Below are 14,942 nucleotides of genomic sequence, written 5' to 3'. Positions count from 1 at the left end.
GTGTCCCGGAATGGTGTTGATGTCATCATCGGCTCGGTCGCCAACTCGCGACATTTGATCTGGGGAACGCGGATACCAATACTGGAGGTGAGTCGCTTTTTGATTTTATTGTTAGCGAAAATCTTTGCATCTGCAATAGGGGAAATTCTCCTACTTTTGTGACCGCAGGCAGGGCGGAGGTTCTCGACTTCACCCTAGCCTCACACAGGATTGCCCCGCTGATCTCGAACTGGAGGGTTCTCGATGACCACTCCTTTTCTGATCATAGATATATCGGGTTTAGTCTTGACGGAGAAGGTCCTCCTAGGAAATCTTTCAGAAATCCCCGAAACACGGACTGGGAAGGTTACCGCAGAAGGCTTCGGCAACTCTTCCACGCGCAGCGGGAGTAGGCGCGCTGACCACCGCCGATGTGGTGGATGGGTGGGTCGAAGCCTTCAGCTCGGCGTGCAACACTGCACTGGAAAGCTAATGTCCATTGAAAATACCGAAGGGTAGAGGTAAACCTCAATGGTGGACTTTGGAGCTCTCGGAAATTAGGGCGTCCTGTAGACGCTTATTCAACAAGGACCGTAGGAGTGGGCCACCCGATGATTGGGTCCTGTATAAAACAGGACTTTCGATATACAAATCCGAGCTAAGAAGGGCTAAGAGAGCTTCTGCGAAAATGTGGAGGGTTTTCACAAGTCCTCTAGATTCAGGCGAATTCTCGCGAAAAACCCTGTGTCCCTGGGGTACCTTAAGGATGTAAATGGGAATTGGGCGCTGAGCAGTGAAGAGACACTAGAGATGCTCCTTGATGCTCACTTCCCTAGTAACACGTCCTCCATGGAGGTATCTCTCGGAGCGTTGAATGCTGATCGTACGGTCTTTGTCGATCTTCTGGATGAACGTCACTTGACTTGAGCGATAAATTCGTTCAAACCGTTCAAGTCCCCGGGACCGGACTGCATCATACCAGCGCAGCTGCAGCAGGCTGTTAAGGTATCATGCGGCTGGTTGGCACCGATCTATGCGAACTGCATCAGATTAGATTACATCCCGGGGGCCTGGAGACGAGTCAGGGTTACGTTCATTCCGAAGGCTGGCAATGGCTCCCACGTCATGGCCAAGGATTTCAGGCCCATCAGTCTCTCCTCGTTTTTATTAAAGACTTTGGAGAGACTTCCGAGGGACTATCTATCAGGAGCGCAACATGCGTATCGAAAAGGAAGGTCAGTGGACACTGCCTTGCACACTATCTTGTCGTGGCTTGAGGAAGCAATTGAGGGTAAGGACTTCGCGGTTGGGACCTTCCTTGATATTGAGGGAGCTTTCAACAATGTCCTGCCAGAGGCAGTCGTAGCTGCACTAGGCGGTCTTGGGGTTGAATCGAACCTCAAGCACCTCATTTTCAGTCTCCTGTGCGACAGAGTGGTTGAAGCAGAATGGGGCAGCGCGAGCGCGCGGCGGAGTGTGAGCAGGGGAAAGGGGGGTTCTTTCTCCTCTTCTATGGATCCTAGTCGTTAATGACCTTCTCAAAAAGCTAGAGGATCTTGGCTATCAGGTGATTGCCTATGCAGATGATGTAGCACTTATGGTGAAAGGAAAGTTTCTAAGCACTGTGTATGAATTGACGTAAGGATTTATCAGCGTTGTAACAAAATGGGCGGTCGAAAGTGGACTTGCCATCAATCGAAATAAAACAGAAATGGTTTTATTTAGTAGTAGGTACAAGATCCTGGAGGCGCCGTTATCGCTATTGGGAGGTATCCGCTTGCAACCGGCGTATACAGTGAAGTATTTAGGGCTCATCCTGGATAAGAAGCTTTCATGGAAGCCGAATATCGAGGAGAGAGCCAAAAAGGCATCGATTGCCTTATATTGCTGTAGAGGAGCAATTGACAAGAGGTGGGGCCTCTCACCGAAAGTGGTACTCTGGCTCTATGACACCATAGTCAAGCCCATAATGTTCTATGGAGTCTTCATGTGGTGGAGGGCTTTTGCAGAAGACCACACTTGCAAAGAAACTTGAGAGCGTTCAACGAGCTGCGCTCATCAGCATGTGCGGTGCATTAAGGTCCACCCCAACCATCGCACTTAATGCAATCCTGAACATAACGCCCGTGGATATTGCCGGAAGGTGTATGGCCGCAAAGGTGGCTATTAGGCTCAGGGAGTCTGGGTTCCTAAAGGGGCGTGCATCTGAACACTCGGATATCCTCACAAGCTTTGACTTCATACCGGATCATCTGGATCATGGAGTCGCCTTATCGAACTCCGGTGGCTCCTTCTCTGCACATATACCGACGAGGGAGGTTTGGCAGGGAAGAAGTCGCTGGAGGAGAGGGGCAGTAAGCCTCTTTACGAATGGGTCGATGCTTGGTGGGAAGGTCGGTGGAGGGGTCTACTGTCGGGAGCTCTCCATAAAATCCAGCTTCAGACTTCCCGACTATTGCAGCGTTTTCCAGGCTGAGGTTGCAGCCATCAAGGTAGCAGCAGACATGCTGCTCAAAAGAGTGTCTACCTTCAGGGTAGTGACCATTCACTCATATAGCAGAGCGGCGATACTAGCCTTGAACGCATTCACAGTGCGTTCAAGGTTGGTCGAAGAGTGTCTGGCGTCACTGTCTCTGGCGGCGAGAGCTTTTATTATAAGACTGGTGTGGGTGCCGGGCCACAGCGGAATCGTAGGTAACTGCAAGGCTGATGAGCTGGCAAGGAAAGGCACCCTAGAATCGCTATCGGTAGAATGGGAATGGGTAGGTGCTCCTGCATCCTCCTGTTCTCTACTACTGGATGGCTAGGCCACGCGAGACTGCTCGGTCAGCGATGGTCCAGCATTGGTACCTGTGCGGTCGCAAAGGCCTTTTGGCCCAAGATAGATCGCAGAAGATCTGATGATCTTTTTGCCCTCAGTAAGGCTAGCCTCTCATTAATGATGGGGCTCCTGACGGGCCACTGCCCTATTGGCATACATGCTGTAAGACTGGGAATCTTACCGGTCGCCACATGCAGAAGCTGCTTGGAACAAGATGCAGTAGAAACTAGCCAGCACTTCCTGCTTTTGGGAGGTCAAGACTTAGACACTTGGGGGCACATAGCTTTAGAATACCCGCCGACCTGGCGGGCATAGAAATTAAGCGCCTCTGCAAATTTGTATTGGATACTAAACGGTTTGCCGATATCTAAGTCCGAACACGGGAGTTCGTCTTTCAATGGCTTCACAAAGGACTACTTCAGCCATCTAGCCTAACCTAACCTTACCTTACTTACAAAATAATTGAAAATTGAAGGATTTTAAACTACTTTTCAAAAACAGATTTAATCGTTTTGACTGAAAATATGTATGAACAGATTTATTCATTATTGATTTTCAAAATTGTAAAAAACAAATTTGTTATGGTCAATACAGGTATGATGAGAGCGTATACTATGTAGTATGGGACTATCTTCTCATATTTATAAAATTTATAAAGTATTGGAAACATTCCTGAAAGGGCCACCGCCTTTTTACCCCCTTGGCTCGGTATTTTCTCTGCGGTCCTGTGCACATGTTAGATCAAACCGAAATTTTAACTTCTTAGCCCCATTTTATATATTTTTTGCATCAAGATATAAATGATTTCTAAGTTTCACCAAGATACCTTGAAGATTGGACGAAACATTTAACTAAAAGTGTGAAATTATTTTTATAATGTTTTTTTAGTCTTGCGGTTTTCAAAAAGTAATAAAAATCCATAACATTATGTTGGACAGGACTACGATTTATTATAAAGAATTATACCATTGTGTTTAAAATTGATTTCGGGAAGGAATCACCGCGGCTGGCTCGAATAAATTCCCAATTTTCGACCACTTTTGGAGCAATAAGGGCGACACGACACTTTCAATTCCGACCCGCCAGTGGCGTAGCTACAACTTCGGGCGCCCGGGGCCAAGGATTCAAGTTTCATGAGATAGTTCGAACAAAAGTGAATTTTTACGAAATATCTTCCATATTAAGTATATAAAATATGGGAACTAGAAGCCACGCAAATTCTGAAGTTCCAAAATTCTCAAAATACGGGTTTGAGGAAATTGATAGTAAATTTACGAGACATCTTATTAAAAGACATAGATAAAACCCATTTTCTCTATATCTTGTACACTTTTGACACAATTTGCAGGAATTTTTGCCCAAATTGGGGTTTTAAATACCATTTTTGAAAATTTGGAGAAATAAAAGTATTTGTTACATCCAAAGCATAGGGTAACTGTGAGAGTGACACGTCGCGAAGACAGAGTAAAAATAAAGATCCTGTTTTTTGTCACTCTTAAGTCGCAATGTGTTGCTCTCACAGTTTGCTCTATGCTTCAACTTTAAATTACAATGAAATGATATGTGATTTTGCAGCGATCAAAGCTAGAAAAGTGCATCTTTTAGTTCTATCACTATTTTTAGGAAAGATATAAAAGAAATTCAAAGACTGAAGAGTATTCGAGTAAAAATTAATATTTTTCATTGTTTCCAAGACAATAGTTTCTTATTGCGATGATCTGTACCAAATTATAGTTTTGTGTTATAATTTGTGGTTTCGTTATAATATTCTATATATTTTTTATAAAGGAATTTTGTAGGCGTGGCAATGATCCGATTCTGCTCATTTGCAAAACCAACTTGTGGAACATATGTACCAAGTTTCAACGCGATGTTTCAATTTTTACTGAAACTCTGTCTTCCACGGACGGATTGAAAAAGAAACATCATATGTACATAATGTGACTAATTAACAAAAATATAATTAATTTTGCAACTCATTGCGAGAGTATAAAAATAGTAAATGTGTCTGACATTAATTCTACCGATTTCAAAAAAAGGAAGTTAAGTTGTTTCAACAAAATTCAGGTACAGCCATGGAATCACGAATTATTATTCTTCCAAATAATTCAGTACAAGTCTTAGCATACAAGTACATACACGTAAATCATACAGTGAAGACACAATCAACTAATAGGAGGAGAGTTTTTCAGAAAAGAACAAGTGAACAACTTTATACATATTATAGTAACACTAATTTATTGCAACATTCATTTACATACTTGAAATGCTGCACTACCTAAATACTTATTTCTTAATTTATGCTTGATATGATTTGCTTGTGTTTCTTTCCGGGATTATGCATTATAGCTTTTCTTGTCTTAAGTTATATTCAGTTTAGTTGTCACTATATATTCCGTAAAGTGTCGCAATCAAACCTGAAATTGGCATGAAATATCAAGGTATTTCTCTGTTTCATTGTCGATTATATACCTAGATTGTAGGGTCAAATATTTTGCATATCTTATTGAGTGTCCTCGTCGCATTGTCACATAGGTTGTCAATCAAAGTGGCCGCGAAAGAGCGAAAAGCATGCTTATTCAATTCCACTAGGGAATTAATGGCGTACATTGTTGGAAGGATTAAACGATATTTGTAGATATTGGGATTTTTCTGTGTATTGTATATATGAACATATTTATGTGCATATGTATGTATACATTTAAGCGACTTTTAAAAAGGTGGAGTGCTCATGTGAATGCACAAATATATGCTACATTTGCTATACATACTTATTACTTGAAGTATCCCTCTTTTACCACCGGTAGCAATTCTGGACTGTACAGTTCTGAGTTCATAGCCTAAAAGTAACTAGTGAACCTTCCTTGTCATTCCAGTGTTTTATTAGTTTATGGTGGGAAATGAGACAAATATATAAAAAAATATTTACGAGTACTAGTCTACCTTCTGAATTGAGTTATTATAAAAAATATGGGAAAAATAGGGAACCTGGCTCTGTGTTATAAAAAGTTACATGATTATAGATTTGTCTGCTATAATGGCTACTCTCTTTCTTTATAGAAAATGGTATGAATGCTACTAGACGCTAGAAATTTGTGAAAAGTTTTTGGCACAAAGTAATTATTTTTCGCATGCGTGAAGATTAAAATTAGGTTTATATTAAAGCGGGAATGTATCACATGTACTGCTAGTCTACTTAAACAGCTGGTATAGCTCGTTCGACTGTCAAGCGCTTCGCGAATCATAGATGTTTAATGTTGAATTAGATTTAAGCAAACATGTATGTATAAAAAAAACTACAAATTGATGTGTTATTAACTGTTCATTATCAATTTCGGATAGAGAGTGGTCCGAGTTTGCTGCGAAAAGTCAAGTTATAAAATAATTGGGTTACTAGGCGAATATTATAAAATATGATGCACGAAATGTGTTGTTATTTAATAAACGACGATTGGTAAGTATTGAATTATAACTTGTCGCAAGTGATCACAGAGCTTGTGAAAGTTGTCAATTGTTTTAATTTTTGTGTGAAATTTTGGTAATCTGTGAAGTAGCCAGTGGTGGTTACCGGTGGTAGCTCAACTCATTAGTTCCTCACTGATAAGCCCTTCTAGCGGGTTTTAGCCCATATACTCGTACATACGTATATGTATATGTATAATACATGCTATGTACATATGTATGTAAAGAGGTGATTTAAGTCGCCATGCTTGCATTTGTGTGTGTAATTTATGCACGCTGCAGCAATAGGAACAGCAGCAGTGAATCTGTACATTGAATACGTTATACGTAAACTCTACAACATTGTCCATTGCCATCGTTTAGTGCTGACATCCAGACAATAGACTGTTGGAGCAAAGCGCTGAAATTGACAAGCGTCCAGCGCACTCTTGTTTTTGTTTGCTTCTCAGCGTATACACATCAAGCCGATTGTAGTGACATGTAGCTGAACGGACTTCGCAATTCAATGTATCGAAACGTTATTTCAATTCGTTCAATTCTTTCAATCGTCGACCGGTTGTCACAGGACAGACTACGAATGTCGGTGGATAACAAGTTGACGTAGTTTGATTGATGGTGATTTAACGATATGTTAAGCAATCAATAGCAGATTTTGTCAACAACATTACCGACGAAAGGAGACCAGATAATAACCAGAACGTAGTAACAGCAAAGCCGACACAGAAACTGAGTACTGTTTTGCTCGCTGATTACTGGCTGTTACTTTGACAGTTGGTAACAATAGGGACACCGAGGGTGGTATGTATTTATGTATGTAAGTATGCTTTTGTGTAGCTACACATGTAGTGGTCATGATATGCACTTAATGCTAATGTTGATTTTGATGCACACGGTTGCGTGTAAGCTTTTAAATATTTTATGGTCAAATTGCTGACGCTTCACCCGTCACATTCCAATAACGTGTACGTGCATACATATGTACATCCATGCACACATATAATATATGCGAGCTTATACTATAAGTGTACACGTGAACGTTTAAATATAAACGTAAATTATAGTAATCCATTGAATGATTGCCAACTTATTTAACTCTTGCTATTTGATTATAAATCATCAAGCATGTAATATATCCATGTGCGTTTGAGGTTATGCTTTTGCGCATTCAGCTATATGTATTTATGTTTAGCATATTAAGGTGGTGTAAAATTTTTCGGTGTTCTGAAACGTATGTGTATTTTTGCCACTTTGAAAATATATATTATTTACAAAACTACAAATATGTTAATTAGACCGTTCAAATTAAGTAGAAAATTAGAGTAAGTTACAACAGGATGAAAGCTGGTGAATATGTTTAAACCATGATTTAAAAAAAAAACCAAAATCCTCATCGCATATGTGCAAAAAATATGGTAAAGGTAAAAACAACTCCGCAATTTTAATATTAATTGTAAATAGTAATAAACTACAAAAATATTCATTCAGTATTTAAAGCTAATTTTACGATTTAAAAGTTTCGTTTAAAAAAATTGTTTGTTTAACTTACCGTTCTGATAAAACTCGCCAATTTTTAACTTTTTGTAAATTGATTTAACCTTGAATGTCTATTTTTACTGCACTATATTTCATAATAAGGCATTATTACAAATATCCAAAACATTTACAAAAATTCAGACAGCTTTGAAATAGAACTGTGTGTGGATCTATGCAGAGCTTTTGCACCCAAATATAGAAATAAAAAAAAAAAAAAAATACAATGGGTGAAGTTCAATAGGTTGTCCAAAAGAATTTCTACATTAATTTAAATAGTTTTGTATTACTTGAGTCAAAGGCTTTTTTTCGTAAAGAATTGAATGATGTTTAAATTATTTTTTATGTGTGCTAAATATTTAGAAATATGTTGAATTAATTCATTCAATTGGTAATAAGTTGGAACCCCTGAATTATTATTCATAGTATTAAATAGTAATACAGTCAATTTCAATTCATTGATATTTTGTGAAGTTATCGAAATCGGGCTTTCTTTGTTTGATGCAACGTCCTAGGCACATAGTGACAGTTCCTTGACAGTAATGTATATTTTTTGTATACCGCACTTTGCAAACTTATATGTTTGTATGCAAATTGAAGCATAACAATCAGCGATTGTTGTACGTTGATTTCTCGTGGTAGCTTTGAGTGACAGTTGACAAGTTGTGTGACTTCACCGGCGGGTGACAGAAATGTCTTAATTTGTACTGATGGGGAATATAGCATCAGCATGAGTTTTTAGAAGACAATTGTTGGAATTTATGGAAATCAAGGCAATTTAGACTTACATATGTAAGTATGCCTCTTATATTAACTTTAAATTCTCTATTTTTTCAGAAATAAATTATTTGGTGTTTCGTGTGGAGAATATATGTAATTAGTATTGATAATTGGCGGTAAAAAGATTGTACATGGATAAGCAATAATAAGGTATAGTTGACTGGTCATTAAATTAATAAGTTTGATGTTTAGTGAATGAAATTAATACTCGTACTAGCCAAAATTGGCCGTCTAGATCTCTACATTTTGCAAATATGGTATAATAGTTTTGTTTTAATGTGGGGATTCACAAGTTGTCACAAAGCATCGTAAAATTATAAAGTCGTAAGCTTGTAAATTAGTTTAAAACATTTATTGTTGGATTGCTTACAAAAATGAGTTTACGCAAATACAACTCTGAGGCTACGTTTGCAGTTCGGTATAATTGATCATCTAATTTCTTTCAGTTTTCTGTTTTAGTTTATATTATATACATAAGTAAAATAAAATGAATAATAAATACAGTTTAGAAAAGCAGGTGAGTTTCAACCCAACAAGAACATGGCGATTGTAAACGAAGGAATCATTGGTTAATGGAAGAGAAGAAAAAAGGGATATTAACGTATATTTATTAAATAAAATACATTTAAGCAGTAATTTATTTAAATTTAAATTAGTGAATCCGCCGTCACAAATTACAGACGAATTGCGAAAGTGAACAACATTGCAACATAAAATTTAAGATTCTAATTTGTAATTAAAACTACAATTACATTAATTATTCATGAGTATAGAAGTTAAGCATATATAAAGTATTGAAACCAATTGCGAATTTTTGCATGTATTTGAAACCATAAAATGATGAGGAAAGACTAGTAAATCGAATCAGAAATTCTCAATTTTTTTTTATTTATATGTTATCAATTTTTCTGCAGTTATTTATACTAACTATACATTCCTAAATCTAGCAATTTACTTAAAATGTTCACATTTTATTAAATTTTTGACGGCAGAGTCAGCAGTAACCCACGAGTGTTTTGAGAGCAACGGTACTTAATTTATTCAGAAATGAATCTGATGAGTCTACGGTTGTTAAGGGGTTAGGAGTAGTCAGAGGCACAAAAAAATGGGAGTTTTCAGTATTCTTTTTTGCTCCTAAATGTTGACTTGAAGTCACGAAAATTTCAAAAAATAAAAAATTAATTTTCATAGTTATAGTTGTTTGTGTTGATCAAGTTCCAAAAAAAAGTACTTGCGGTGACAAGCATAAGTCCTTGCAGATTCATCTAAAACCAATCGGACAAAACAAATAGTTTTTTAAGAAGATAATCCCGGGCCTGATCGAAGGATTTTATTTTTTTTTCAAAATTAAGAAAATGGCGACCTCAGGAAATTTTTTTCTAAATTTTTGCGAAAAAATCAACCAATTGGTCTTCAAAAATCGAGATTTTCGAAAAAATAAAAATCCTACGATCAGGCCCGAGTTTATTATGTATTCTAAAAACTATATAAATTACTTTAAAATCTAGTGAGCGGTTTTCGAGTTACAGTTGTCACCGATTCAAAAAACATAATTTTGAGAAAAAAGCGTTTAATGGAATAACTCAAAAACTAATTATCGGATCAACGTGAAATTTTCAGGGAATATTTTTAAGATATTACACTTAACGAAATTGCAAAAAAAAATATTTTTTTGAAAATTATAACTACCCCTAACCCCTTAATGAAAGTAAAAGTGTGTGTGTGTTCGAAAAAATTCCTTTGAGATTTAAAGCGTCTGTTGCGAACAAAGCGTGCCTTCCGAGCACGAGCTGTGCGATCTCTTCGTCTTTCCTCGTCGTCTTCTCGCCTATAAAACACGGCTTGGACGTAGCAAATTTTTACAGCGCTGGTCGAATTCACCTTTAAACTTTTTTACTTATTCATTATATTTAAATAAAAATATGTATGTCTAATGGTTTCTATGATCTAAAATTGTTATAAGCACATTTGTATTACGTACATAATTTCAGTATTAGTATACCGACTGTCACCGAAATGAATGCAAGAGGATTAAAATTACAACCACACAAACCGAGTTTGTGGTTTCTGCTTTTACTAACTCGTGTTTTTCTTTCATCTATGCACCAGGGAAAAATGAACAAAATCTGAAGCTGGTTTAATTAGATTCGTTTAAAAGCTGATATTCTACACACGTGTGCGATACTGATGTCGTCGTTGCAGAAAAGGAAGACTAAGTGGTACACTCCTAGTCTGTATTTGATTAAATTGTGTGCATTATAAATTAAGAGTAAGTACCACGGAATATGCCCCGTCGAGAAAATTTCACATTAGGAAGTCATTGTGTAATAGTTAGAAATTTATGTACAAACTATTTGCATTGGAATACTTGTAGTGTGTACCAATTTCAAATTTACAATTAATAAATATATTTATATTTAAGAAACACCATTCGTCACCAACTTGCATAGGTATAAATATTTTGGTCCACGTTCGTCAGCGGGTACGTATAGACTTTCCTCTTGTGCGGGCTTATTACAACAACAATAACATAAAAAGCAACTGGACAACTGGGCAACTGATACCTGAAAGTCTTAGCTTATTAAGCACTGTCTCATTACACATTGAAGTTCTTGTCTGGTGTGCTTGACATTTACTGTTCTAATGTTACAAACGAAACCGCAACGTAAGTGCAGTAGACTTTATAATACAAAAGGAAATAGGCTTTTTAAAGTACAAAGTGAACAGCTGCTATCCGACAGCGCAATATACAGGTAAAGACTCGCATAACCCATTCGGCATTTTGACTTCACAATTTTCGTGTCAGAGAAACGGACATACCCATGGATATTTATTACTGTTTTGTTCGGTGAGTCGTCTAATGTTTTCTATTTTTTCTTATGGGAAGGGAAGTGTAGTACGATTTGGCCTATTTGTAAGCTTGGCCCAAAGAATATTTTTTTACAAACTTATTATCTAATTTTTAAATTGATTCCCATATAGGGCTGCAGTATTGTTTTCAACATAGAATAAACATTTAATGATTCACTATTAGCTTTTTTGATAGCTATTTTTTAACCCAGTTTTTCTACTAATTAAAATTATTATCGAAAGTCTTCCCACTTTTAAAACGTTTTAATATAAAAACTTCTCCTTGTGTTCTTCCGTACCAAATTAGGATTTGTTGCTTAATTTGGTTATTTATTTCGCAATAATATATTTTTTAATGGAATTGTTCGATTTTGTCCGTATGCAATACCACCTCATCAAAATGTGAAAGATCATGTTACTTTAACCGAATGTCGTGTATGTGGTTTATGCCAACTACTTTAGGAATAAAAGTGGCATGCTAGTTGAGAGTTGTGCTATATCAGATGATATCGATTCGGTACGTAAGATTCCCATCGTATTTTAATAAAAATAAAACTTTGCGCGAATAATGCCTTTAGCGTATGTCACCTTATGATCGTAAATTGTTCAAATCCAACAAAAACTGTTCAAGTCCGTTGATAACGAATATTTGAACCCCGGTACCTATAGTTGACTTTTAATCGAAAATATGGGTCAATGTGTGAGATATGCAATAGAAATTCTGATAGAATCCTTTTCCTGCAGTAATATTTCTGTGTATCCAAAATGGGTTTAATCGGATCAATAATTCCCTGGGCCTCCATATACTTAATATAAAGATTTTCGAACTTCCTGGTGATTTTATTCTGCATATATCAGCCAATATTTGAGTAATCTCAATGAAATATTCGTAACGTATTTGACCCATAATAGTATATCACTGTGCCTAAAAGGGATACGATTGGGCGAAAACTTCACCTAGTCCCAATATGACCATTACCAGGATTTTTGAACATCCGGCTGATTTTGTATAATGACTACGTACAATGATTTTGGTTTTTCTAACAAATCTTATGCCGAATATAAGTATATGTACGTAAGTCAGAGTATAAGTTATATATGGTGTATTTATATCTATACTAATATTATAAAGCTGAAGAGTTTGTTTGTTTGAACAGGCTAATCTCCGAAACTACTGGTTCGAATTGAATAATTCTTTTTGTGTTGGATAGTTCATTTATCGAGGAAGGCTATAGGCTATATAGCATCACGCTGCGAACAATAGGAGCGAGTGGTAAATGTGTAAAAAACGGGGGAAATTATTTATCTTTGATACAAGATACGAGTGCACAAAAGTTATGTATGAAAGAATTATTTCTCTTTAAATGATCTAAATAAAAGTCCGTAAGTATCGTTTTTGTGATAACTAATTTGGTCGAAATTATTTGTTAGAGTTGTATTAACATAATAATATTAATTTTTCTATATTTGTTGTTATTTTCTTCTGTCGTTACATGCAGTATAAAACTATTCAAATTTTTGAGGTAATCCGTAATTTTTGTGGTTAGCAGTCATTTTATTATTTTAGATCTTACTCGCTGATGTTAATTCTTACTCTGCTTTTCTTAGAAAATGCCTCGGAAGCGAAAATCAGGTATATCCAAAATGGCATGGTAGTTTTATTGACTGGTGATTTCCGTCAAACCCTCCCAGTGATTCAGAGGGGGACACCAGCAGATGAAATTCAAGCGTGCATTAAATCATCACGCTTATGGTCGATAGTTGAAAAACTCCGCCAGTAATTTGATATGAGAGTGCATCTTCATAATGACGTGGATTCAGGACTTTACGCAGAAATGTTGTTGAAAATTGGTGATGGTTGTTTAGCTGTTGACGTTGAAGGCTACATATATATTACTGTCAAGAGAATTTTTTAATTTAGTAGAAAGTGATGTGGATTTCATTGCTAATGTTTTTCCGGAAATGCAACAAAATTTGTATAGTGATCAGTGGTTGTGTGCAAGAGCAATATTAGCACCAAGAAATGAAATTGTTTATAGGATCAACACTGATGTTTTAAACGAGGTTCAAGGAAAAATTAAGGAATATTTGTCAATGGATACAATTATAGATACGGAACTAAGTACTTCATATCCTGTGGAGTTTTTAAATTCACTTGAACTATAGGGTGTACCGTCACATAAACTTCAATTGAAACTAAATGTACCAGTAATGCTTATGCGAAATCTAAATGCTCCTCTACTATGTAATGGAACAAAGCTTCGGATAACAAAATTGGGACAGAACATACTTGGTGCTACTATTTTAACAGGTGTCGGTAAGGGAAATAGTGTTATAATACCTCGGATACCAATTGTTCCCACTGACTTTCCATTCAAATTTAAAAGGGTTCAGTTTCCCGTCAAGCTTAGCTTTGCTGTTACTATAAAAAAAGGCACAAGGACAAGCATTACAGGTAGCAGGAGTGCATTTCGAAAACCCATGCTTCTCTCATGGTCAACTTTATGTAGCCTGTTCACGTGTATCTAATGCCCAGAATTTAAAAATGTTTGCACTCGACGGGAAAACTTATAACATGGTCTACAAAAATATACTAGATTAACACTCTGTATTTTATTTTTTTAAATTGTTAGAATTCAGAATTATTTATTTTTGTTACGGTGAAATATATTTTAACACTTTTTGTTGCATTTCAATACGCATATTTTAAGGTGTTGAAACTTCACTGTCTGTAGTAAAATTGTTGACCTCAGCCAAGCAATAAAATTTAGTTATCATTTTGACTCATTTCTATTATTATACCCTTACCCTTTATCTCTCATACTTATTTAATGGCTCCACTGCGGGCGAAGCCACGGGTAAAGAGCTAGTTATATATAAAATTGCTTAGATTCCAATCCTCTGGTTGACGTTTTACATCTTAAGGTATTTACCCTGCTTTGATTCTTGCAAGTTGCTAGAGTATAAAATGTTCGGTTACACCCGATCCCGACATTCTTGTAAACAACCCACCTTTTGTCGCCTGTAACAATGCACATCAAAAATGGGTCACTTCTTTGAATTTGAACACGAAGTTCTCATAAGTCAAACGTCGTTAGACAAATTTAATCTTTCAGCAATCTCTCGACTTGTTAATTCTACGCCATCTGTTCAAATATGAACCGATAAATACTTTATGGACATATCTTGTATGTATATATAATAACTGAAATATTTGTTGTTAACTTTTCATTGGAAATCTATGATCATTGTAAAGAGTATAAGAGTAGTATAATAAATGAAACTCAATAATTCTTAAAGATTATATACATATATTTATATTCAGAGAAGCTCAGGTATATTATGTTTTTCGAACCTTACAGTGCATTCATGCGTATTAAATACATATATTAAAGAACAATGGGAAAAATAATACTTACCTTTTTTAAGAAGATTTGATACATGTGGGTTACGTATTTTTGTGCTAAGTGATGAACAATTCCAACGATGCCACAGAAACTATTATTAGCATAAATGAATT

At 36.3% G+C, this 14,942-nt stretch overlaps 2 protein-coding genes across 2 annotated transcripts in view; both read right to left on the bottom strand.

The window, feature by feature from the left end:
• Nucleotides 1-14,942, bottom strand: part of LOC125776860 (protein Wnt-10b) — a 595,050-nt gene that overhangs the window by 360,197 nt on the left and 219,911 nt on the right. The window contains exon 3 of the mRNA XM_049450534.1: nucleotides 14,842-14,920. Within this exon, the coding sequence (XP_049306491.1) occupies nucleotides 14,842-14,920 (79 nt within the window). The remainder of the gene's footprint in view (nucleotides 1-14,841; nucleotides 14,921-14,942) is intronic.
• The window catches only part of LOC125777001 (uncharacterized), a 447,720-nt gene that overhangs the window by 271,241 nt on the left and 161,537 nt on the right, over nucleotides 1-14,942 (bottom strand). The gene's annotated exons all lie outside the window — the stretch shown is intronic.

This window comes from Bactrocera dorsalis, chromosome 1 (genome assembly GCF_023373825.1).
Source record: "Bactrocera dorsalis isolate Fly_Bdor chromosome 1, ASM2337382v1, whole genome shotgun sequence".
Taxonomy (NCBI): Eukaryota; Metazoa; Arthropoda; class Insecta; order Diptera; family Tephritidae; genus Bactrocera; species Bactrocera dorsalis.
The sequence above is the reverse complement of the archived record's forward strand: the minus strand, read 5'-3'. Positions and strand labels throughout refer to the sequence as shown.